Below are 24,919 nucleotides of genomic sequence, written 5' to 3' on the forward strand. Positions count from 1 at the left end.
AACTCCCATGTTTTATCTTATTAAATTAATTAATTTATTATTTTTCAAAATTTTAAGAACTAAAATAGTTCCTAGTTGTATTCTACTTAATTTTAAAACATAGCCTATCATCCCCAGTTTGTTCATAGGGCAACAGATAAAGTTTGTGGCTGAGAAGTTTTCTGTCTTCTCACCGGTATGCTACCCTGGGAATGGCTGCCACTCAGCCACTGAGTTCTCCCAGGGACAGGGTTGAGGAGTGTGAAGGACCAACTGCCCAGCCTGCAGGGAGCCTCCTGCTGAGTGCTTGGAGTGTGGTTCATGGAGGGCTTGTAGCCCTCCGAGGGCCTCGTCTCTTGTTTCTAATTCAGTCTCCCTCCATTAACTGCTGTTTGTAGAACACAGGGGTAATTCATCCTGAAACTGGTTATTCCTTGTGTTTGTTGTCATGTTTTAAGAAATCACGGATTTCATCTTTTACCGGCTAGTGAAGGGGTGATCCTAGCAAAGACATGGGCTGATCTATGCACACACTCAGCGGCAGAAGTAGGCTTTCTATAGGAATACATTTCTCTCAGAAAGTTCATGTCTAGCCGGGTGTGGTAGCGCGCACCTGTTATCCCAGCCTTTGGGAGGCTGAAGCAGGAGGATCACCCATGAGTTCCAGGCCAGCCTGGGCTACATGATGAGACCTATCTCAAAATAGAAAAACAGAAACAGAAATACTTGGGCTAACTTAACTGTTCTTCACATGTGACTGTGTGGTAAGCACCCTGTTGGGCTTGCAGGGGTGATCTGCTGTCCTCCGTGGCAGGTCTTACATTGGGGTGGGTGGTCCTGCTAACAACAGGCCTCTGCACAGAACCTGCATGGTTCCTCCAGCACCTAGACTGCTTCACCGCTTCCCAAGTCTGTCAGCACATACTATGTCTCTGGAGACTCGTTTCTAAGGGAACTCCTGTTGATGTGTTAACAGCTGAGCGCGCTTGGGTTCTGCCCTTTATTCCTGTGCTAACAGCAGACATCATCTCTGGCAAATCAGTTAACCTCTCAGCCTGCGCTTTCAGCACTAACATTTCCTGTGCACCTACGCTCTGTGTGGTCACCCCGATCCCAGCCAGTCTCGCATGCCCTCGTACCAGCGGGAGCTCTCTTGATATGAAGGTCTCCTTTGCAAAAAGTTGGTTGTGTTTTGATTTACTGGTATAAACCACTTGTGGGCTTCCTGGAAGGAGAGAGGCCTTAGTGTCTGCTGTAGGAAGCATGTTTTTAGCTGGCCTCTTCCGTCTATAGCAAGGAAACAGTTGTGAGCTTGCTGTAACCACATTCCTCCGAGAGCACGGGGCTCTTGGTCCACTGATGCAGGTAACTTGGTATTATCTTAACATTTTCCAGCGGTTCTCTACATTTTGTTTTCTTTTATCCCTAGTTATAATCAAGGGTCAAATACTTTTAATGAACATGAAATGAATTTAAACGCCAGTTGCATTTTATTGTAGGCTTCTTTGGGAGCACCAGACAGTAAGTGTTGGAACACACGGAACATGCTGAATAATGAATGTCATTTTAGAATTTTATATTTTTTTCAAGATTCTACTCACCATGTCCCTTCAGAAACAAGTGAGGACCCTGAAGTTGAGGTGACCATTGAAGGTTAGTTATTTCAGCCTTGATCCAAGAGTTCCCTTCTGGTCATGAGCATCTGTGTCACGGTCACACTGAGTTTGCATCTCATCCATTCTGAAAGAAGCTGGGGACAGAGCAGCCCACGCCCCAGCAGGACTCCCCAGTTGCTCTGGGAGTACTGGGTGGCAGATCTAAGCTGTGCAAATGAGGCTTGGCCCGGAGGTAGAGCAAACTGTGCTTTCTGTCAGTAGTAACTGAGGAGGGTGAGGGGAAGACATCCGAACCTAGACCACACACAGAGGCAGATTCTAGGACCTTTTGGGTTATGGTAGAAGAAACTTAAGAACAGCTGGAGGTCCTAGTATCTCAGTCAGTAGAAGGGAGGAGAAAGTTGCCCAAATTGGCCTCAAAATGTTTCAGCTCCTGCCTCAGTTTCCCAAGTAGCTAAGACTATAGGCATATGCCATCATATTGGGTGAGTCAGTAAATTTGAAAGAAAGTCTCTCCCCCAATACCACTTATTTGTCTTTTGAAAATGTTTGGAAGCAATGGTTGCAAATAAAATTTAAAATAATTTCCATTATCTGAATTACCTTAATACTTACTAACTTATATTTTTGGTTTTGAGGCAGGCTCTCACTGTGTATTGTATCCCTGGTTGGCCTGGGACCTGCTTACTGTGTAGACCAGGCAACCTTGTATTCAGAGAGATCTATCTGCCTCTGCTTCCTGAGTGCTGAGGTTAAAGGCGTGCGCCTTCAATATTTTTTAAAACATTTTTTCATTCTAGAGTAGAGTCTCACTATGAGGCCTTGCTGTCCTGGAGTGACTTTTTGACCAGGCTGGCCTTGAACTCTTAGAGATCTGCCTGCTTGTTCCCCAGCGCTGGGATTAATGGCTGTACTGCCATCCAGGCTTCCCTTCCCTTTAGTCTCCTTGTCTCCCAGGACTCCTCTGTGAGTGCCCTCAGTGTCGTGCCTTTTTGTACAGCACTGGACGCGAGGGGCTAAAGTTCCCCCCGACCTACCCGTTCGTCAGGGGGCAGTGGCAGGACATTGCTGACAAATCTTTTGTATACACATGTGTGTGTGGATATGTTTTTGCAAATTTATAGAGGTGCATTATGATGCAGGCTTTTGTTGCCTAGCTCGTGCCCCCCACCTCCCCAGCACCACACAGTTAGCAGTTCTTTTTTTTCTAACCACAGCATAACATTTCTTGGTTTGGGAGCTTGGGTGTGCTCTGTCTCCCTCTCTCTGTCTCTCCGTGACCTGTCCTATTGTGTCTCCATTGTATTGAAGATGTACGCTAGTTTGATGGCTTTCACGTGGTAGAAGAAATCTTTTCATACTTCATGTTTCAATTTCAGTAGATTAATGCATAGATTTGTCTTCCTCATTCACATAATTTTATTAACCTGAAAGCTTCTTTGAATTCTTTGTGGTCAATTAAAGAGTTGAAATTTTGTCACCATTAGTTAAAAGCCTATTAGGGACCGGTGAGGTGGCCCACCTGGTAAAGGCTCTTGTCGCCAAGCCTGGTGACCTCTGTTCAATCCCCAGGACCCACCTCCTGCACCTCTCCCCGAGCACATACAATAAATGAAGAAATAAGTAAATTATACATCAAAAAAATTATTTTTATTATTGTGTGTTGGTGTTTTGCCTGCATTTATGTCTGAGGGAGTCAGATCACTTTGAGCTGGAGTTACAGACAGTTACTGCCATGTGGATGCTGAGGATTGAACCCGGGTCCTCTGGAAGAGCAGCCAGTGCTCTTAACTGCTGAGCCATCATTCCAGCCCCAAACTATAAATTTTTAATTAAAAAAGTCCCTAATTAATTCCTAGAAAATTTTGAGCATGTAAATGAGACAATCAACTTTGTTCCTTATATAGAGCTAAGAAAAGTAGGTGCTTTTGGACTAGATGGGAGAACCAAGCTGGATTTTGGGGTTTTGTTTGTTTGTTTGTTTGTTTTGAGACAAAGTCTCTATGTTGCCCTGGATGACCTAAAAATTCATATGTAGACCAGAAGACCAGGCTGGCTTCAAACTCACATAGATCCAATGGCCTCTGCCTCCTGAGTGCTGGGATTAAAGGTGTGTGCCACCACACCTGGCGTGAAATTGGTATAGTGATTGTATTGATTATTTATGAAGTGAATTCGGTCTTATAGCACCAAAATCACACAAGCAAACAAACAGAAAAGATGGGTAAAGAAAGATCCCTACTGTATATTATGTTTAATGATGTGAAAAATCTCTGCCTATCATTAATGAAACCACTTTCAAAGAAGAAGCACGGGGCTCCAGAGAGGTCTCAGCAGTGAAGAGTCCTTACTGCTCCTGCAGACAACTTGCATGTTGCTGACAATCTTCCAGAACTTCAGGTCCAGGGCTCCAGTGTCTTCTTCTGGACTCCAAGGGCACCAGGCATGCATTTGGTGCACATACATTTGTGTAGGCCAACTCTCATACACATAAAATAATAATAATAATAATAATAAGTCTTTTTTAAAAAGTAAAGGAAACGCGTGACTGGAGAAGAAACGTTTCCTTGAGGGATGTGTTTCTATTCTGAAGAAAGGGTTAAGAAAAATAAAAACCCCTGTTGCCTGTGGGCAGCTGTTATCCCCAATTGTATCGTTCTACATTTTCCAAGGAGTTTATAGAAAAAAAAAAAAAAAAAAAAGAATAAGGAAAAGAAATACTTGTTGGGCAGTGGTAGCGCACATCCTTAATCCCAGTAGGTGGATCTGAGTTCGAGGCCAGCCTGGTCTACAGAGCGAGTTCCAGTACAGCCAGGGCAACACAGAGAAACCCGATCTGGAAAAATCAAAAACAACTACAGAAACGTGGTCATATTTTATAGTGTTTTAGCTTGATACTTCCCGTGTCTGCGCTCTTGTTTCTGGGCTCTTGTTTGTGGTGATTCCTGTGCGGCTAGAGGCAGCCGTTAGCAGGTCCCAGTGGACAGAAGTGAGCTGTGTTTGGGAAGCTTTGGAACAGTCTGACTGTATGGGCCTCCGCCTCAACCATGCTATTTCCTTTGGCATAGGCAGAGATGATGTAGGGCATGTGTGCACACTCAGGACACTAAGGGAGGAAGATTGCGTGGGGAGGGCAGAGCTTCGTATGCAGTAGCTTGCTTTTGTGAGAGTTCTCGTCAGCTAATAAAGAGCCTTTTTTGGAAAGCTCTCCTTACCACATAGCTGTCCTTAGGGTGCTGCTCCCAGACCCGAGTCCTCTCCCCACACTGGTATGCTGCAGCCCAACTTCTGACCCTGACTTGATTTTCCTTTGCTTGAAGTTGCTCTAAAGTAAGTTTGTTGTCTGATTTCATGTTGTGTTTTCATAGATGAACGATCTTGAACTTCTTTTTTTTCTGTTACTGTTTTTTTAAGGCCATACAAATATTTCTGCGTGTCTTTGGTCCATCTGGCCGCTCTCTGTGCGCCGCCACAAGCATCGCTGCAGGGCTGAGTGAGCGACACACTCTGGACAGCTGTATCTCTCAGCATGAGTGGGGTCTTCACCGCTAGCCCAGCTGAGCAGCCAGTTGCCCTTAACATATGAGAGCTGTGTGAGTTTGGACAGTGTCATTTAGAGCTGGGGTGTCATTGGTAAACTTAGGGTTGACAGTAGACAGATGTCCTGTTCCAGAGATGGCCTTTTTGTGTGTGAAATTAATGCTGAGGGGATTGGCTGCAGCCTGTAATCAAAGCCTGCAATAGGATGTCTCATGTAGCCGTCCCACAAGTGTAAGAGCCTTCTATGCCTGGGTGCCGCTGTCCAGAACAGCTCACACCTTCACCTCGAGGCTGCAGGACACCGTGTGAAGGAAGCAGTGGTATCGGAAGGAGGTGCTGGCTCGGCAGGGCGGGTGGAAGCCCTTGGGGCTGCTGTTGAGTCTGTAGGCACTTGACCTAATTATATGAAACACTCTCCTCGACCTTTTTATCTTCATATTCAACTAGGATTATCTTCATAAAACATGTGTCAGTAGATCTCAAGAAATGTATTTGACTGACTTAAGTGAGGTGGTTTTGTTTTGAGGTTACTCTCTATGTAACCCTGGCTTCCTGGAACTCAATATATAACCTGCCTTGAACTCCTGATCCGTTCTGTGCTGGGATTACAAGGATGTGCCATGACACCTGGTTTTCATGCCTGTTTTTGGAAGACTGGTCTCCACCTTGACAACTTCTGTCTCTCAGATGCTGAGATTCCAGGCTTGTGCTACCACACCTGGCTTCAACCTTATTGACTTTTTGTTTTGTTGTTTTTTATTTTTCAAGACAGGGTCTCACTGTGTAGCCTTGGCTGTCCTAGAACTCACCTGTAGACCAGGCTGGGCTTGAATTCACAGAGATCTACCTACCTCTGCCTCCCAAGTGCTAGGATTAAAGGCTGACATTTTTTTCTTTTAAGTCTGTTTGAAAATAACAATTATATCTTAAATTATCTTAATACTTTGTTATTTGAATGGTTGTTTGTGATAGCTGTTGTCCTTAAGTAGTATTTATTTCTATTCTATACTTATTGATTGATTGATTTTTGTGATAGGGTTGCTTGTATTCCAGGCTAGCCTTGAACTTGATGCTTAGCTGAGGATGACCTTGAATTTCTGATCTTCCTTTTTATACTTTTCTTTTTTCCTTTCTGAGACAGGATCTCACTGTGTAGAACAGGCTAGCCTTGAACTCACAGAGATCTACCTGCCTCTGCCTCCTGAGTGCTGGAGAGATCGCTCAGTGGTTTAGAGCATTGCCTGCTCTTTCAAAGGTTCTGAGTTCAATTCCCAGCACATGGTGGCTCACAACCATCTGTAATGAGGTCTGGTGCCATCTTCTGGCCTGCAGACATACACACAGACAGAATATTGTATATATAATAAATAAATATTAAAAAAAAAAAAAATGAGTGCTGGGATTAAAGGTGTGCATCACCACGCTTGACAAGCCTGCACTGTCTTTAAATACAGATTCTGTGAGCTACTTTAGCTCATGGTGTTGGAGCTGACAGCATAGGTCCTGACCGTGGGACAGAAGATGATCGTGCTGTTTTTCCTTGGGCCAGGTGTCAGGTGCACTGAGAGATGGATTTTACTTGGGGGTCCCCTCTGTGCCACTGAAATAAGCATGAGCTTCATAAGTGTGCTGACCTGTGTGTACCCTGTACTCCCATCCTGTTGGGTATTTATACATGGGTGTGGAGGGAGTCACCGTCTCTGTTCATTTCCTTCTGGAAACTGCTATTGAGACTATTTACAGAGCCAGGATGCTGGTGCTTTAGGAAGCTGAGGCAGGAGGATCCTGTCTCAAGTAACAGCAACAACAGAAGGCTGGTGTGTGCTTTAGTGGGCGAACCCAATGCCATGGACTGCCCTGAAAGACACCCTTCTCCCCCACTTCCTCACCCGCACCACACACACACCTTGTTTCAGGCCGATGGAATCGTTTGTGGGTTTCTTCTATTCAGGGTTCATCTTTTTTCTAATAACACACTTGTATTCTTAGTCGTGAAAATAGCTGCCTCCATTAAAACCTGTTTTTTCAGAACACTTAAATCGATCACAACTGTGGTCGTGGAGGCTTTTAGAGAAGAGAGTAGTGGTTGGAGGGATGAGCAGCTGGCTGCAGGCGGGGTAGCTGTGGTCATTGGACAGCTCCCGAGCGCCCAGAGCTGTCCTCCCCACTACACTGTCACTTCAGCTGACTCCCGCAGTAATGAGGGTTTTCTTTCTCAAGATGACGATTACTCCCCGCCCACCAAGAGGCCAAAGAGCAGTGAGCCACCCCCGCCTCCACCGGTCCCAGAGCCCGCCAATGCTGGCAAGCGCAAAGTGAGGGAGTTCAACTTCGGTAAGTGTCTGCAGGGAAGAGGGTAAGAGGGGGGCAGCGGCAGCTGTGATGTAGGAGGTGGTGGAGCTGTGTGAAGCCTGTAAGCAAGTGTTGTAGATGGCATTGGGTCGGCCCCTGGGCGCCCCATTATCCTTCAAAGCACTGAGCCCTTCGTTTACGAACTTAGTGCTCAGTTTTGCTCTGTTTCCCTCTGCTTCTCATTGTCCCTACAGTTCCAGTGGATTTCTAAGGGACCATTCAAATATTAGGGGGGAATTAGTTTTGTGGCCCATACTTTGAAGACCACTTAACTCTTGAAAATGTCTTTGTTTTGTTCCTGTTGGGGTAGACCCCAGGGCCAGTGTTCTGCCAGTGCTCAACCCCACCCAGCCTTGATGAAGGCATCCGAATCCCCCACTTTGTTCTTGTTCTTGTTGCAGCTGCTGGCTCTAACTGGATTTTGCGTGTATGTGAGTTTGTTGAGTGTTTTCAGCATCGTATGGAAGTGGCAGCTGCTTCCCTGTAAAGTCGAGCTTCTCCACAGCTGCCGTGCTTCAGTGCTCCAGAGGACCCGTGTAGGCCTCGCCCTTTGCCGCTGTTTTGCAGTGCTTAATTGGGCTGGTCTTTTCTGATCGCCTAACATTAAGAAGTTTAAAAACTACAAAGGCAGTCTGTAGACTGTTCTAAAAATAAGTTTCAAATGTCCCTCAGCCTCTAACTGCTCCTAGGAAGCACAGGAAAAAGAAAGACACTGAAGTCAGGGAACAGCCAGACTGAGACGAGCTGTCAGGCAGGTTGTCTGCTGCCGCGACCACCCGGTGCCAAGCTGCCCCTGGTACTGAAAGTAGCTTCCTTTCATTTTCAGAGAAATGGAATGCGCGCATCACTGACCTGCGGAAGCAGGTTGAGGAGCTGTTTGAGAGAAAATACGGTATGTCTGCAGAGTCGCCCGCTCAACCCATTGCTGAGGTCGGCCAGGAACTGTGCCCTCCTCACACATCTGTCTCTTCTAAGGACATATTAGCAACCTAACTGTCCAGATCAGATTACCACACCACACACACACAGTCGCTTCATGCTATAATTTTTTTTTGAGGCAGAGTCTTTACTATGTAGCCCTGATTGTCAGAATTTGCTATGAAGACCAGCGTGGCATCCAATTCACAGAGATCCACCTACCTCTACCTCTAGAGTGATAGATTAAAGGCATGTGCCCCCATGCCTGGCTCAGATACATATTCACAGATTTACATTTGTTGATCTTGGCTCTTGAAAACTTTTTTCCCCCAAGACAGGGCTTCTCTGTATAGCTCTGGCTCTCCGAAAACATGTTCTGTAGACCAGACTGGCCTTGAAGGCAGAGATCCCCCTGCCTCTACTTCCTGAGTGCTGGGAGTAAAAGCATGCACCACCACTGCCCAGAAATTTATTTTTTTTAAAGATTTATTTATTTTTAAACCTTTTTCGGTGTTTTGGTTGCATGCATGTTCCATCCCCTCATGTGCCTCGTGCGGAGATGGTTGGGAGCTGTGCATACTGGGAGCTGAACCTCTGCCAGAGCAGCGACTGCTCCTAACCACTGGGCCATGTCTTCAGCCCCCAACATGTATTTCTTAACTATGACTGAGGACTGTAATGAAGCCCTAGAGCTACAAAATCATTAATTTGCTAAACATGGTATATTTTCCTTTTGGTGTCCTTCATGATCCTCCCACCTTGTGTTTAGGCCTTAGTTTGTGGGGGGGGGGGGGTTTGTTTGTTTTTGTTTTTATTTTTTGAGGCAGTTTTTGGAACCTGTCCTGGAACTCTGTAGACCAGGCTGGTGTCGAACTCACAGAGCTCCACCTGCCTCTGCCTTCCAAGCACTGGGATTAAGGGTGCTTTTAATTCACCCATTTCAAAGCAGGAAACACGGACACAGTCCATGTAGAAGCAGGGAGGTACAGCAGACAGGTCACGGTTAGGCCAGGATGCCCTGTCTTCATGCCCCTGCCCTCCTCTTCAGAGTAGGCATGAGAACTGCAGGTGTGCCCTGAAGATCTGGTAAGACAGCCCGATCCTTGCAGGATGCCGGCTGGTGGATGGTTCATGCTTGCTCTTTGTGTTTCCATGTTCCCACTAGCACCGTTCTGAGCTAGATTAGCTTAGTATGTGCTCCCCAGCCGTGTAAATTAAGGAATTGTTGAGAATGTAACCTTTTGGACTGTTTTGTTTGGTTGGGACAAGTTCTCACCATGTAGAGCAGGCAGGCGTAGAAGTCACCGAGATCCCTTTGCTCCTGAGTTGTGGAATCACAATGCCCACTAAGATTCTTTTCTAGATAAGAAAATAAATGTGTGCCAACGGCTATGAAATTATCACAACAATCTTTATGTTTTATTAATTGAAAGCAAGTTGGCTGGTAATTGGCTGAGAAGGGGGAATTCTCGCTGTGTTCAGTAGACTTGGAATTTGGGCTAGGAGATTAGTGAGTTTACGCTGTGTCCAGCTCAACCACTGACAGGGATGATATACCTGAAACTTTGATGCAAATGCCAGTGTTTATTGGGTGCACATGTACACAGCCCCCCAGCCGACAGTGTATTTGGTGTCCAGCCACAGGCTGTGGACACTTGTATAACTGTTGCATCATTTCACCCCCGGGTACATAAATGGTTGTTATCATAAATTATGCAGATCAGAAATGTCTTCCATCCTGTTTCTTAAGAGAAAATCTTTTAGAGGTTTAGTCATAAATAATGAATGCTTATGTTCTAAAATCTCAGCAGTTCCATTTAAAATATACACACTAACCACTGTGGTTTTGGCTTAAATAAATTGTGAAGACAAAACATCATTGCATATTCGGTTGTCGTTCTGTCTGGGTTCTGCTCAGAGTCTTGTCTTGTAATGATGGTCCCTTTCTCTTTTTATCCTAAAGCTCAAGCTATAAAAGCCAAAGGTCCGGTGACGATCCCATACCCTCTTTTCCAGTCCCATGTTGAAGATCTTTATGTAGAAGGGCTTCCCGAAGGGATTCCTTTTAGAAGGCCATCGACATACGGCATTCCTCGCCTTGAGAGGATATTGCTGGCCAAGGAGAGGATCCGCTTTGTGATTAAGAAGTAAGACACACGTGCTTGTATGGGGCTCTTATCTGTTTCGGTTGATGCGTTTTCTTTTAACGCTGGCAAATACTCATTAATCACAGGCTGTATTTAAAAGCTCGAATGATTGTGTATCTCTTTATGTTCCACTCTTCCCTTTTCCTGTGTTTGTATGTGTGATCTGTGTGCATGTGTGGCACGTATTTGCATTTGTGTGTGCTTACGTGTCTGTGGGCCTTGAGGTTAACATGGTGGATCGATCGTCCACCTTATTGAGACAGGTCTCTCTCGGTTCACGATTCAGCTCGTCTGTCTAGCCTGTTTCACTCCAGGGATTGTCTCTGCTCTCTCAGGACATTTGTTGAGTGCTGAGGATCTGAGCTCTGGTCCTCTAGCTTCTGGGGAAAGTGCTTTACTGAGCTGTCTGCCCAGCAGCCTGTCTTCCCCCTTGTAATATGTGCGTACAAGCGTGCTCGATCAGACTGGGCGTGGCTCTGAGTCATGAGCCCCTGCCCACCTGGCAGGCCTGCAGTCAGGCAGTCAGATCTCCTTTTCTCACTGTTTTCAGTGAGGAAGAGTAGCCAGAGCATCTCTGTGTTGCCTGTAAGTCTGGAAAAGCGAATGCATACATGTGAGCATAAGAGTGAAAATTAAAATAAGCAAAGCTGGAAGGAAGAGTGAACAGGAAGAGGAGGCAGTAGTGAGGATGGCTTCCTTCGCTGTCTGCTGAGCAAGCGTGGCAATCGGAGGTGCTGCTCACGCACTGCTCCTAAAATGTCAGCCACCCGTACAATGCTGGGTATCATTTGCCCTTTTTGTTTCTACATTTACTTTTCTATATCTGTGCCTGCTTGTACGTGCACGTGAGGTCAGAGAACATTAGGTTTTCATGATCACTCTCAGGATGTCACGCTTGGCAGTGCGAGCTTACGTCATCTTGCTGACCCCACTTCCGTATCTCTTGGCTAAGATTACGGAGTAAAGTTTAAAGATCTAGGAGGGCATTTTTAAAGTAACAGAAGCAATGGAGGAAACCTCCTCCTATATCCTTGAAACAGTTTGCACACTTTGAAGGCGAAGCTGAAGTGTGGACTAGGAAACGCGGTACAGTACAGTAGCAGACATGCATTTAAAATGAGAGAGCCGGAAGACTGCTGGTCTAAGAAGGTCCGAAAGTGCCAGGACATGGAAAGAAAGTCATGTTTCTGTAGCATGGGCCTTTAGTTTCACCATTCCAGAGGCAGAGGCAGGAGGAGCTCTATGGGTTTGAAGCCTTTCTATCTTTATAGTGAGTTCCAGGACAGCAAGGACTACATAGATAGACCTTGTTTCAAAAAACTTGAGCTGGGCGGTGGTGGCGCACACCTTTAATCCCAGCACTTGGGAGGCAGAGGCAGGCGGATCTCTGTGAATTCGAGACCAGCCTGGTCTACAAGAGCTAGTTCCAGGACAGGCTCCAAAACCACAGAGAAACCCTGTCTCGGAAAAAAAAAAAAAAAAAAAAAAAAAAAAAAAAAGAAAAAAGAAAAAGAAAAAAAAAACTTGAGAAAAATGAAATAGTAAAAGTTTAAGATGGAACAAAGTCTTTGCTTTCTACAGTACTGGGCGGTGTGTGTGAGAGAGAGGTCACAGTTCAGGTCAGGGTCACTTCCTACAGAACTAGGCAGGGTGAGAGAGGTCACAGTTCACAGGGTCAGAGTCATTTCTTGCAGAACTGGGCGGGGTGAGAGAGAGGTCACAGTTCACAGGGATCCATGGCCTGCTTCTGCAGGAAGTTTCCCTGCTCTGCCTGTCCACCGGAGCATCAGCAGGCGCTCTGCCCACAGCCCACCATCGCGCAGCTGTGTCCACTGACCCTGACCTAGCTCCTCTCGCTTCCGGACGCCTCAGGTTGTCCCCAGGCCCCTGCTCCCCACCACCGCAGTGGCTCACACAGGAGGGCTGTGCGAATTAGGGTTTAGGGGTTTTATGGGTTCTTTGATTGTTCAGAAAAATACAGCATGTCTCTCACCCTGCACATACAAATGTTAAATATGTGCAGAGCTTAAAAAAAAGTTTATAGATGTGTGGGAGAACATATTTTTTAATATAATATAAAGTTATAGGACTCAATTACTGTAAACATTTTAAACTATCCATAGCAAGGTACCTCTTTTACTGTGAGCGCAGAGGCCCCACGAAGCATCTCCTGAGAGAGTTCACACTTACTGCGCTGTAGAGCCCTGTGAAGTTAGGTCCAGCTGTGTGAGTGCAGTCAGTCCCCACAGCTGGGTGCTGTGCGGCTGCTCTGTTTGCCTCCTTCCTGGATCCGGCCTAGCAAGTTCTCACCATTGGCTCTTTCCTTTTAGACATGAGCTTCTGAACTCTACACGAGAAGACTTACAGCTGGATAAGCCAGCGTCTGGAGGTGGGTATCAAGCCTCCAGGCAGTCCCAGCAGTGTGCCTGGGATTGTGAGCACTCAGGGTGTGGTGGCCTCGTCTGGAGGTTGCGGTAAAGAAACAGGCCTTTGGCTTGCACCCGAGCATTGTTACAGAGCATGCACCCCAGAACCCGAGTGCCCCATGGAAGAGCAACACTTGTTCTGTTTACTTATAACCACAGATAGTTGGGTAGATTGGGCCTGATGCTAGAGTTCTAAAACGTCTCTGTTGCTGTGAGAAACACTGACCAACAGCAACTTGGCCAGGAGAGGGTTATTTGGGAAGCCAAGGTAGCAGCTCAAATCAGGCAGCTAGAGGAAGGAACTGGAGCAGAGCCCATAGAGGAATGCTGCTTATTGTATTGCTTCTCTTGGCTTGCTCAGCTACCCCTTACCCAGCCTAGGCCCACTCTTCCAGGGATATAGCTCCATGCGCAGTGGGCTGGACTCCCACATCAATCAGCAGTGAAGAGAATGCCCCACAGAGCCCCATGGGCCAGTCTGGTGGAAATATTCTTCAATTAAGATTCCCTCATCCGCCGGTGGTGGTGGGGCATGCCTTTAATCCCAGCACTCAGGAGGCAGAGGCTGGCAGATCTCTCTGTGAGTTCAAGGCCAGCCTGGTCTACAGGGTGAGTTCCAGGATAGCCATATTGTTACACAGAGAAACCCTGTCCCAAAAAATAAAAAACAAAAAGATTCCCTCTTTCACCTGGTGGGGGGGGGGGCTTTAATCCTAGCACGGGAGGCAGAGGCAGGAGGATCTCTGTGAGTTTGAGGCCAGCCTGGGTCTACAGAGTGAGTCTGAGATAGCCAGGACTATACAGGGAAACCCAAACAAAAGATTCCCTCTTCCCTCTTTCTGCGTATGTCTAGTTTTACGTCAGGTCAACAAAAGCTATGATAGACAGACAGACTGTATTTCTGGGCAGACCTGCACAGTTGTATTCTCCCTGGCATGGTGGCTCATGCTTTTAATCCCAGTACTTGGGATTAGAACAGGCTGGCCTACTTGATGAGTTGCAGGTCAGCTGGGGCTACTGAGATATTGTCTCAGAAATAAATTTGCTAAAAAGTGTATTATAAAGTCTATATTTGTCAGTTGGGGAATGTGTCATCAATCCTGTCTAATTTAGGACATAGATTATCCTTTTAGAACATGGAGCCATAGATACTGTCATGTGATTTTGAAGGAAAGAGGTCATATTTCATCTTGTGTTCCTCTGAATGGAGTGGGAGTTGCCCCATGATGATTAATAAGAATTTCCCAAAGTTTTAGAGATAATTTCTGTCAAAGACAGGGAGAAAAATAACTTAGGGTGCTCTCACAACTGAGAGACCTTGTTCTTTTCCCTCCCAGTGAAGGAAGAGTGGTATGCACGGATCACCAAGCTGAGGAAGATGGTAGACCAGCTTTTCTGCAAGAAATTTGGTAAGTATATTTTTCCCCACACCAAACGTTACAGAGTAACTTTTAAGAAATTATAAATGTGAGTTTGTGTGACTGGGGGGCGGTACCTGCAGAAGCCAGCAGAGGGCGTCAGATGTCCTAGAGCAGTTGTGAGCCATCTAATATGAACGTTGGTACCTCCGGAGGAGCAGCAAGCACTCTGAACTGCTGAGCCCTCTCTCCAGCCACCTAATATGAACGTTGGTCCTCCGGAGGAGCAGCAAGCACTCTGAACTGCTGAGCCCTCTCTCCAGCCCCTGACAGTTTTTGTTTCTTTTATTTTATTGTAGGAATGAAGTGAGATGATTTGAACTTAACCTTGTGTTTTTTCTGTTGCTTTTAGTAAAATTTAAGTATAAGAAACTATATAACAGACAGCTGGGCAGTGGTGGTGCACACACCTTTAAATCCAGCACTCAGGAGGCAGAGGCAGGCGGATATCTTGAGTTCGAGGCCAGCCTGGTCTACAGAGTGAGTTCTAGGACCACAAGGGCTATATACACAGAGAACTCTGACTCAGAAAACCAGCCCCCACCTCCAAATAAAACACTATATAGGTTACGACAGAATAAACCTTCATTTTTCTTTTTGGGCTGGGATGGATTTGGTCTTCCACATCCTAAACAAATGCTTTGTCTCATTTTGGCAAATCCTTTATTGTGAGCCATACCTTGGCCCTGAGTGATTGCTTCATATAGTCTCATTTACGCAGTGTGCCTGTTTGACTGGTTCATTTCTCTTTTGGATCCCTTGTCATTGTGTTGCTATGAAATGAGAAGGACATTAGGTCCAGGGCGTGCATCTGTCCACTGGCCTCCTAAAGAGTCACCATGATTGTGTTTTATGTTATCTTGGTGTGTGCTATTGATTTACTATAATTTTTGTTGTATTGAGACAAAGTCTCACTGTGCAGGTGATATATAGACCAGGCTGACCACAAACTCACAGAAGTCTATCACATTTGCCTCTGAGTCCTGAGATCAGAGGCACAATCGACCATGTGGGATTCATGGTGCTGGGAATGGAACCCAGAGCTTTGTGCATGTAGGAGGAGGGCCCGCTTGTTCTTCCCAGCCGCCCGGCTAGCTTAGCCCCAAAATAACCACACAGAAACTGTATTAATTAAATCACTGCTTGGCCCATTAGCTCTAGCTTCTTATTGGCTAACTCTTACATCTTAATTTAACCCGTCTCCATTAATCTGTGCTTCACCACGCAGTAGTGGCCTACCAGCAAAGTTCCAGCACGTCTATCTCTGGCGGCCGTGGCTCCATGGTGTCTCTCTGACTCCATCCTTCTTCCTCCCAGAATTCAGTTCCGTTTTCCCCGCCTACATTAGTTCTTCCCTATCAACAAGCCAAGGCAGTTTCTTTATTCATTGACCAAGAAAAGTAACACACAGACAGAAGGAACTCCCCCCCCCCACCATGTGCGTTCTAGGCCAGCACTCTCACACCCTCAGATCTCCTGTTTCGGGTGATGGTTTTGTTTTGTTTTTTATTGTCATTTTGAGACAGCATGCAGCCTTTGCTGGCTGGAATTTGCTCGGTATCCCAGGCTGGTCTTAAACTAAAAGTGTGAGCCACCATATTTTACTTTTGTCTTACACATTTGGACATATGTGTTTGATTTGTTAACATTGCAGTGCCTTAAAGAAAGAAAGGAATCGGGGCTGGAGAGATGGCTCAGTGGTTAAGAGCATTGCCTGCTCTTCCAAAGGTTCTGAGTTCAGTTCCCAGCAACCACATGGTGGCTCACAACCATCAGTAATGAGGTCTGGTGCCCTCTTCTGGCCTGCAGACATATACACAGACAGAATATTGTATATACAATAAATAAGTAAATATTTAAAAAAAAAAAAAAGAGAGAGAAAAGAAAGAAAGGAATCTTAGAAACCGGGCGGTGGTGGCTCACGCCTTTAATCTCAGCACTCGGGAGGCAGAGCCAGGCGGATCTCTGTGAGTTCGAGGCCAGCCTGGTCTACTAGTTCCAGGACAGGAACCAAAAGCTACGGAGAAACCCTGTCTCGAAAATCAAAAAAAAAAAAAAAAAAGGGCATCTTAGGTATGAGTGTCAGGGTGTCAGTCTACATGTGTGTCTGTTCACCGCTGGAAAGTCTGGTGTCCGTGGAGGCCAGAAGAGGCCTGAATCCCCTGGCCTGGAGTTGCAGGTGGTTGTGAGCTGTCATGTGGGTTCTGGGAACCTCACCCAGGTTCTGCAAAGGCAGCTGGTGCTTATATCCACTCAGCTACCTCCCCAACCCCAGAACATCCTTTGTTGGTCGCTGTTCCCTGCAACAGGAACAAATCAAGTTTCTGTTTGGAAAGGAAATTTATCGAGTTTTATTTTGGGCTTAAGCCTATTAAACCTCTCAGGGTCCAGAAAGATTCACTATGGCAGGCGAAAACTTGGCTAATTGGATCTGAGGATAAAACGAAAGAAATCAGCTCATATATGTTACCACTACGTGTTCTTTATTCCTTGGAACAAAGAAGCAGCAAGAAGCATAAGGCATGATCTTCACACAGCTTTCAGTTTATATGCATTTTCACAGTCACAAGAACCTGTGGATCTGGCAAGGAGACATCTTATGTTTCAGAGGGGGCGTGACTGGGCACTAACCTACAGGCTGATTTGCATTAGCGTCTAGCTGGTTGAGTTAAAAGGAATCTCTTCTGGGGACCCTGCTTTTGAATCCAGCAGGGTGCCCAAGTGAGAACTTTTCTCTCTGAAGTTAGTTTTAGTGACTCAGGCCTTTTTCCCGTCTAAACAGTTAATTTCCTGGTCTAGGATCCTATGTTAGTTGAAACCAAGGTGGAGGGTAAACACAGAATACTACTAGTAAGTAGTTTAGAACAGACCAGTGGATTACAGCTTCCTGTCTGCTGTTAGAGCAGACAGACTGCCTCCTGTGTGAGGCTCCTTTCTTATCAGCGAGGTGTTAACAAAGAAAGTTTGTGGGGGACTAGCTTTATGTAGATTTTGGCTGTGAGAACAAAGGCTTGACTGAGTGAATCCTTTTCATTCCATGGCTAATGGTGTGGGGGGGAGGTATCGAGTTACCCTACAGGAAAAGTCGGTTTATACACTGCTGGGAAACTATAGAAGGGGAAATGTCATGATCTCACAAGATTTCTGTCCAAGGGACAGGTGTCCCCGCAGCTCTGCAAAAACGGGTGACTCCAAGTGGATGTTTACATACACACGTCCCGTGGATTAGTCCACTAGATCTGTCAGCTGTACATTCACTGTGTAACACTTGTGGGCTCACCGCAGAAATTTTCTTTTCCACTACACTGGGGTAGTGACTGGGTGATAAAGAAATACCATCTACTGACAAATCAGAGGTCGAGGCTTCTCAAACATGTCAGTTTCCCTGGCTGTCCACTGTAGCATGAATTCTAGTTGGTCTTAATAATAAAAACCCAGAGTCAGATATAGGAGTTATTGCTGAAGATCAGAGAAACAGAGTGGCCAGCCACCAGAGAGTTCTTTTACGTCTCCCAATGCTCAGACCAACAGGGCGATCCTCTCCTCATACCGCACTGCCGTCCTGGCTCCTCCCACCTTATAGTCCTCTCTTCTACCCAGCGATATCACTGCTGGCTCCTCCTCCCTAGTGCTAGGATTAAAGACTTGGGATCCCATCCCAAGTATGTGAGCTCTGTTTCTCTTTTAGACAGATTCAGTCTAGTGTAGCTCAGGGTGGCCTTGAACTAACAGAGATTCCCTCTTCCTCTGTCTTCCAAATCCTGGGATTAAAGATGTATACCACCACTGCCTGGCCTGCACTCTATTCTTCAGGCAAGCTTTATTTGTTAAAACATAAACAAAATAGCATCACAGTCTGCAATGAGTCAGGCCTTAGTAACACCTTCCTTCCCATCTGGGTGTAAATTCCTCCGTGTTCCTAGACATTTCGCAGCCAAGATCAAGTGATGGCCGTTGTTTATTGTTTTGCATGCCACCGTTATGTCATGGTGGTTTGTATGTGGGAGAGACATGTGGTTCTGAGTGTCTTGCGCCCTGAGAGTATCGCTGGTGTTGGCTGTTGTGGGCTTTCCCTAAGAAGTGGCGAAGGAAAGAAGGAAGAGGAAGGGAAAGGAGAAGTGGCCGGTGGGAGATGGCTGGGCTTTGCCAAGCACAGCTGAGGAAACAGACTCGGGCTGGGATGTGGCTCTTTTTAAGGTGCTTGCTTGGTGTGCCTAAGACCATGGCTTTGAGCCCCAATATTATAATTTTAGAAAACTTTATTTTGTAATTTATTTATTTTTATTTTGTGTGTGGGGGGTTGCCTGCATGTATGTCTTTGTGAAGGAGTCAGATCTCCTGACACTGGATTACAGGAAGTTATGAGCTACCATGTGGGAGCTGGAAATTGAACCCAGGTCTTCTGGAAGAGCAGCCACTGCTCTTAATTGCTTTGCCATCTCTCTAGCTCCCAATTTAAAAAAAATTTTTAAAGAGAGAAAGTAGATATTAAGAGGGTTGACGATGTAGTTCAGTTGGTGGAATGCTTGCTTAGTGTACATGAAACCCAGAATTTTATTCCCAGCCACCACCATCCAAAAAGGAACTTTACTGGCTTTGTGGGTGGCATTTTCGGTGGATTTGAATAGGTGGCTGTTGGGAACTGCTGAGAAATAGGCAGCCTCTGGTGCCCTTCCTAAGGTTTCTGTAGCCGTAGGAAACACGACCTCCCTGAAACCCGTTAGGAGTGTGCTCCGCCCTCACCAGTGTCCACTGCCTGTGACTGGTGCCTGCGCGTTCCTGTTCACTCTCATGGACTGTGCAGACCATTCAGGAGGGGAGGGGACCCAGCCCATCTTGGAAGCACTGGTTCCTGTCGGGCAATGGGCAGGACTTCCTGGTCCATGAGTGTGGCTCATTGCAGACTAAGCGAGGTGGGGACTGTCACAATAGGGAGAGCTCACAGACTTGACTTTTGCCCTTTTCTTTCCGGTTTTTTTCTTTTATTGAGACAAAGTCTCACTATGTAGCCCAGGCTGGCCTCAGACTGAGCAATCCCTCTGCCTCTGTGAATGCTGAGATTAAAGGCCTTTGCCGCTACAGCCAGCTTCCACCTTTTGTCTCTCAACTGCTGTCAACTCAAGCATGATTTTATTTCATAAAAAGCCTGTTAAAATTAGGTTTAAATTTTTTCTTATCTAGCAGATAAGACAGGAATGGATCCGAGCTGTCACGGGGTTCTGATCCTCTTGGGCACATTCCCTTTACTGGTGCGGTGGTGACGACCTCGCCTGTGATTTTTCTAACACAAGAGCCCTTCAGTTCTGGTGTTGCTAATACGAAGGAAGGATCGAGGCAGACTGGGTTGGGGGATAGCTCAGTTGTTACAGTGCTTGTCGCAGAGCTGTGAGGCCCGATGTTTGAGCTCTCGAACCCACGGTCAAGCAAGGTGGACGCGGTGGTGTGTGCCCTTGTGGTCTCCGCGGTGAGGAGGTGCAGATAGGAGGGTACCTGGAGCGTGCTGGCAGCCAGCCTGCATGAAAAGTTTCAGGCTTATCAGGAAGAGAGCAAGCCTGTCTCAGTCGGCAGCCTGAGGAACTACACTGTGTTGACCTCTGTTCTGCACATGTGCACAAAAACTGTTTGGGTGAAGTTTCAGACTAGAGATTAATATATGGATTTAAAACCCTCCCCCATATAGGCGCTCTCTCTCTCTCTCTCTCTCTCTCTCTCTCTCTCTCTCTCTCTCTCTCTCTCTCTCTCTCTCTCTCTCTGTGTGTGTGTGTGTGTGTGTGTCTCAGGCAACCCTGGCACTCCATATTCCCCAGCCCAGCCTCCTGAGTGCTAGGTTTACAGGCTCACACCCATGGCAGGCTTGTTTTGTGTTTTAGTTGTGGTATTTGAAGCTGGGCACTTGGGGTATTGGCTGTGTGTGACTTCAGCCTGAGTTTCCTGCCTTGCTCTCATCTTCTACAGCTGAGGCCTTGGGGAGCACAGAAGCCAAGGCTGTACCATACCAAAAATTTGAGGCCCATCCCAATGACCTCTATGTGGAAGGACTTCCAGAAAACATTCCTTTCCGAAGCCCCTCGTGGTATGGAATCCCAAGACTGGAAAAAATCATCCAAGTGGGCAATCGAATTAAATTTGTTATCAAAAGGTAAGAAAAAAACTTTCCCCTGCCATTTGAAGATGGATCTTTTCTCCTGAGTGGTCCTTCCTGTGTACACCATAAATGCAGTGTTTCATTTACATGAGCTGATTAAACAGATGTTTCTCTAGTACAGTACTGAGGTGTGTGCCAAATGGGGCCCAAGAGAAGCTGCCTCGTGAGCCTGACCCTTGTGTCAGGACAGTGACGAGAGAGCATTAGAATGCAGGGAGGGCACACTTCTAGCCTGTCCCTGGGCTATGCGGCCTGGGAAGGGATCTTCCAGAACAGTGATGTCCGTGGAGGCAGGAAGGGGTCAGTTGTGGCTGCACTCCTGGTGTGAGGAGCGGGATGCCACCACAGATGGCTGAGTGGAGGAAGGCAGCACGCAGTAGTGTGTGTTTAAAGGTCCTGAAGCAGAGTCCCCTGTGGTCCTTTGTCCTGGCTGTCATGGGTACATCAAGGGGTGATGTGTGTTGAGGAGCGGGCACAGAAAGCCGGCCTCCTTCAGTCCCAGGGATGTTTCCTGGGGCTTCTTCTGCCTTGTCATTTGTGGCATGTGCATTGGTATTTGTCGGGATTGAATGGGGACGTGGGACAACAGTGTCGGGTGCCCAGCTCCAGGAGGACAAGAGGTGGCAGGTTGAGTTGGTTTGGAAAAGAACGTGACTGGCACACCTCTATTTCTACAGAGACCCATAATCCTATAGTTTTATGGAATTCGCTTTTTTCAGAATAGTCACCAAAATGGTTTGTTTTCCTGCACAAGAGGGCAGAATGGGCCATACTAAAAATGAACTGACAGTATGTAGCTGAGTGGGAGTCTTGACACTGCTCCTGAATACTCTGACCACTAATGTTGCTAACACTTTCACAGGCCAGAACTCCTGACTCACAGTACAACTGAAGTGACTCAGCCACGGACGAACACGCCAGGTATAGTTGCCCAGAACCCACCCACCCATCTGTCCGTCCACTCGTCCTTCCTTCTTTTCTTTTTTCCTTCCTTTTATTTATTTTTGGTTTGTTGAGACAGGGTTTCTCTGTGTAGCCTTGGCTGTTTTGAAACTCACTCTGTAGACCAGGCTGGCCTCACAGAGATCCTCCTGAGTGCTGGGATTAAAGGCGTGTGCTACCACCGCCTGGCTCCTTTTTATTTAAATAATTTTATTTTTGAAAAAAATGTTTCCATATTGGTGGGAACTAAACCCAGTGCCTCGTGTGTTTAGCAAGAGTTGTACTACTGAATGATGTCCCTAACACTCTTCCTTTTCCCTCTAAGTTGTTCAGAGTAGCCTAGAACTCACTTTGTAGTGTAGGGTGGCATTGAACCTGATTCTGAGGTAGCAAGAACCAAACCATGTCTGAAAAGTTCTTCAACACTCCACCCCTCCCTTGAGCCCTTACATTTCCACACCTGTCTTCTCTGATACTCCCTGTACGCAGTGATATAGGTTTCCACTTGTCTCCAGAGCCTTAGGCCATCGTACCGTGCCAACACTGCACCCTGGCAGCTGGACCACAGTAACCACTTTAGATGTTTCTTATGCTGGGCAGGGGTGGCAGACGCCTTTAATCACAGCACACAGGAGGCAGAGGCAGGCAGATCTCTGTGAATTCAAGGTCACACTGGTCTATATAGCAGTTCCAGAACAGCCAGGGCTACACAGAGAAACACTGTCTGGAAAAACAAAAAACAACCAAAGCTACACAGAGAAACCCTGTCTCAAAAAAAGAAAGACAAACAAAACAGTTCCTTAGCTGATGTTTTGATGTTTATACGCTATTGCAGGACGTTCTTTCTTACCTTTTGGAGACATGTTTACCTCCCCCAGGAATTTCACAGCCGCGTCTGTCCCCTGCATCCTGCATCGTGGGTGACAGATTAGCCTGTTAGCTGTGCTCACATGTGTTAGATGCTTTGCTTTTTGCTGGAAAGAGGGACTCCTTCCTCACTCGCCTGAGTGCTCATGTGCTTGTCTGAATGTAAGACCCTCAGAGGTGGGCACTATGGTGGGAACTCTGCTAGCCACACTTGCTATTAGCCACAGTTCCATGTGGGACCTCCCGGCACCTTCTGTGGCCAGCCCAGTAGAGAAGTGACCAGAGCAGTGATGACAACAGCCCTGTCCCACCTGGAAGAGTCTTCCACAGCGGCAGTCTCTTCTGCCCTTAAGTCTGTGGGATTTGTCTCAGTACCGTAAGCAGCATTATTGGTGACGTTTGGTTTTGCTTCTTTCCAGTCAAAGAAGATTGGAATGTCAGAATCACCAAGCTTCGCAAGCAGGTGGAAGAGATCTTTAATTTGAAGTTTGGTAAGTGAGATACAGTGGTTACATCTTAAGTTACAGACAGTGGACGGTTCCGAATGAATTCTAGAAGTTCAGAACGTAATGAATGGAGGTCCCAGAAAGAGGGCCTTAATTTACTTCTCTTGCTCATCTCACCCCTTAAATCAGAGAGTTGTTTCATGTTTCTCTGCTTCTGTCTTCTCCTGTGTCACAGTTGGCGGGGGGCTTTAGAGCCACTGTGCTTCTCACCTGGAGAACACATGACCTTCATCATTTGCTTCACCTTAGAGTAGCTGCCAGGTTCCTCGGGCTCAGTGCGGGTTTCAGTGGCTTGTCCAGTCAGTCATGTAGAAGGAAGCGTGACAGAAAATGCCAGCATGGTCTGCTACACTGCACTGTAACATCTGCTCTCTGTGGATCTTTTGCTCTGTGCTTCTGGAGGCCTCAGCTTGGGCCTGGCTTTCCTGGAAGATTCGGGCCTACAGGCCAGCACAGATACATGATCAACCCCATGCTGTGTTCAGTGGCCTTTGCTTACTTCTGTCTTGAACACGGTGACCTTTTAGATTCATAACCTGACTGTTATTAAACATTTTTTATTTTGGATTTTCGAGACAGGGTTTCTCCGTAGCTTTTTGGTTCCTGTCCTGGAACTAGCTCTTGTAGACCAGGCTGGCCTCTCGAACTCACAGAGATCCGCCTGCCTCTGCCTCCTGAGTGCTGGGATTAAAGGCGTGCGCCACCACCGCCCGGCATAAACTGGCTGTTATTTGCATTGAAAATGTTTAAATGTCTGTTGGCTGGGCTGATGGCACATGCTTGTAATCCCAGCACTCGGGAGGCAGAAGCAGGTGGATCTCTGTGAGTTCGAGGCTAGCTTGGTCTACAGAGCTAGTTCCAGGACAGCCAGGGCTGCACAGGAAACCTTGTATGCGTGTGTCCCCAAAGAAAAGCGCTGTCTGTCAGATGGGGAGAAGACTGGATTGTGACAAGCATTGCTGCTGTTCCAGAGCGTCTGGTTTAGGGTGCTAGCACCCACAGGGCAACCCACAGCCTGCTCCACTTCCAGTTTCCGGGGACCTGACTCCTGGCCTCCTTGGGTACCAGGCGTGTTTGTGATGCACAACAGACACATAAAGTAGAATTTATTTTTTGAGAAAATAGTTGTTTTTAAAGTGCAGTTTGTTTTTCTGGGTACTGTAGTTCATGCTATAGTCCTGGCTCTTAAGAAGCTGAGGCAGGAGGATAAATATTAGTTTGAGACCAGCCTACACTATATACCAAAAACCTGTGCTAAAAAACAACTAAACAAAATGCTGATTTTAAAAAGTATAAGTGGGCTAGACAGTGTTAGTGCGCCTAGTACTTGGGAGGCAGAAGCAGACGGATCTCTGTGAGTTTGAGGCCTGCCTAGTCTACAGAGTGAGTTCCAGGACAACCAGGGTTGCACAGGGAAACTATATCTGGAAAAACAACAACAAAAAAGGTAGAGTTGAATTCATTTTTAAAATTTTAGATATGTTAAATTTTATGTATACGGGTGTTTTGTCTACTGTATGCATGTGTAACTAATGCCTGTGGAATTAAGAAGAAGAAGGCATCGGATGCCTGGAACTGGAGTCATGCATGGTTTGAGCCACTGTATGGGTGCTGGGGACTGAATCCTGGGTCCTCTACAAGAGCAGAAAGTGCTCTTAATTGCCTAGCTGTCTTTCCAGCGCTGACATTTATTATTATTATTATTATTATTATTATTATTATTATTATCTTCATCGTCATATTAAGTTACTTCTTAATAGTGAGTGTCTGTGGGTTGGATTGCCAGGAAGTTAGCATAGATACAAACCATGTTCCTGACTTGGCTTCTCTTTGTCTTTCAGCTCAAGCTCTTGGCCTCACAGAGGCAGTGAAGGTGCCCTATCCTGTATTTGAATCAAATCCAGAGTTTCTGTATGTGGAAGGGCTGCCTGAGGGGATCCCCTTCCGAAGCCCCACCTGGTTTGGGATTCCACGCCTGGAGAGGATTGTCCGTGGGAGCAATAAGATCAAGTTTGTCGTTAAAAAGTAAGCTGCCTTTGCCTCTACAGCCATTTGCCATGTTG

The 24,919-nt window shown here is 46.5% G+C and overlaps 1 protein-coding gene across 1 annotated transcript in view; it reads left to right on the forward strand.

Moving 5' to 3' along the window:
* The window catches only part of Gtf2i (general transcription factor IIi), an 83,125-nt gene that overhangs the window by 42,933 nt on the left and 15,273 nt on the right, over positions 1 to 24,919 (forward strand). Inside the window, exons 12-21 of the mRNA XM_050166150.1 lie at positions 1,570 to 1,632; positions 7,356 to 7,469; positions 8,314 to 8,379; positions 10,369 to 10,552; positions 12,883 to 12,941; positions 14,316 to 14,387; positions 20,352 to 20,535; positions 21,404 to 21,462; positions 22,770 to 22,841; positions 24,698 to 24,881. Of these exons, the coding sequence (XP_050022107.1) occupies positions 1,570 to 1,632; positions 7,356 to 7,469; positions 8,314 to 8,379; positions 10,369 to 10,552; positions 12,883 to 12,941; positions 14,316 to 14,387; positions 20,352 to 20,535; positions 21,404 to 21,462; positions 22,770 to 22,841; positions 24,698 to 24,881 (1,057 nt within the window). The remainder of the gene's footprint in view (positions 1 to 1,569; positions 1,633 to 7,355; positions 7,470 to 8,313; positions 8,380 to 10,368; positions 10,553 to 12,882; positions 12,942 to 14,315; positions 14,388 to 20,351; positions 20,536 to 21,403; positions 21,463 to 22,769; positions 22,842 to 24,697; positions 24,882 to 24,919) is intronic.

Source organism: Alexandromys fortis, unplaced genomic scaffold (genome assembly GCF_014885135.2).
Source record: "Alexandromys fortis isolate MF-2015 unplaced genomic scaffold, M_Fortis_MF-2015_v1.1 scaffold_151, whole genome shotgun sequence".
In the NCBI taxonomy this organism is placed as follows: Eukaryota; Metazoa; Chordata; class Mammalia; order Rodentia; family Cricetidae; genus Alexandromys; species Alexandromys fortis.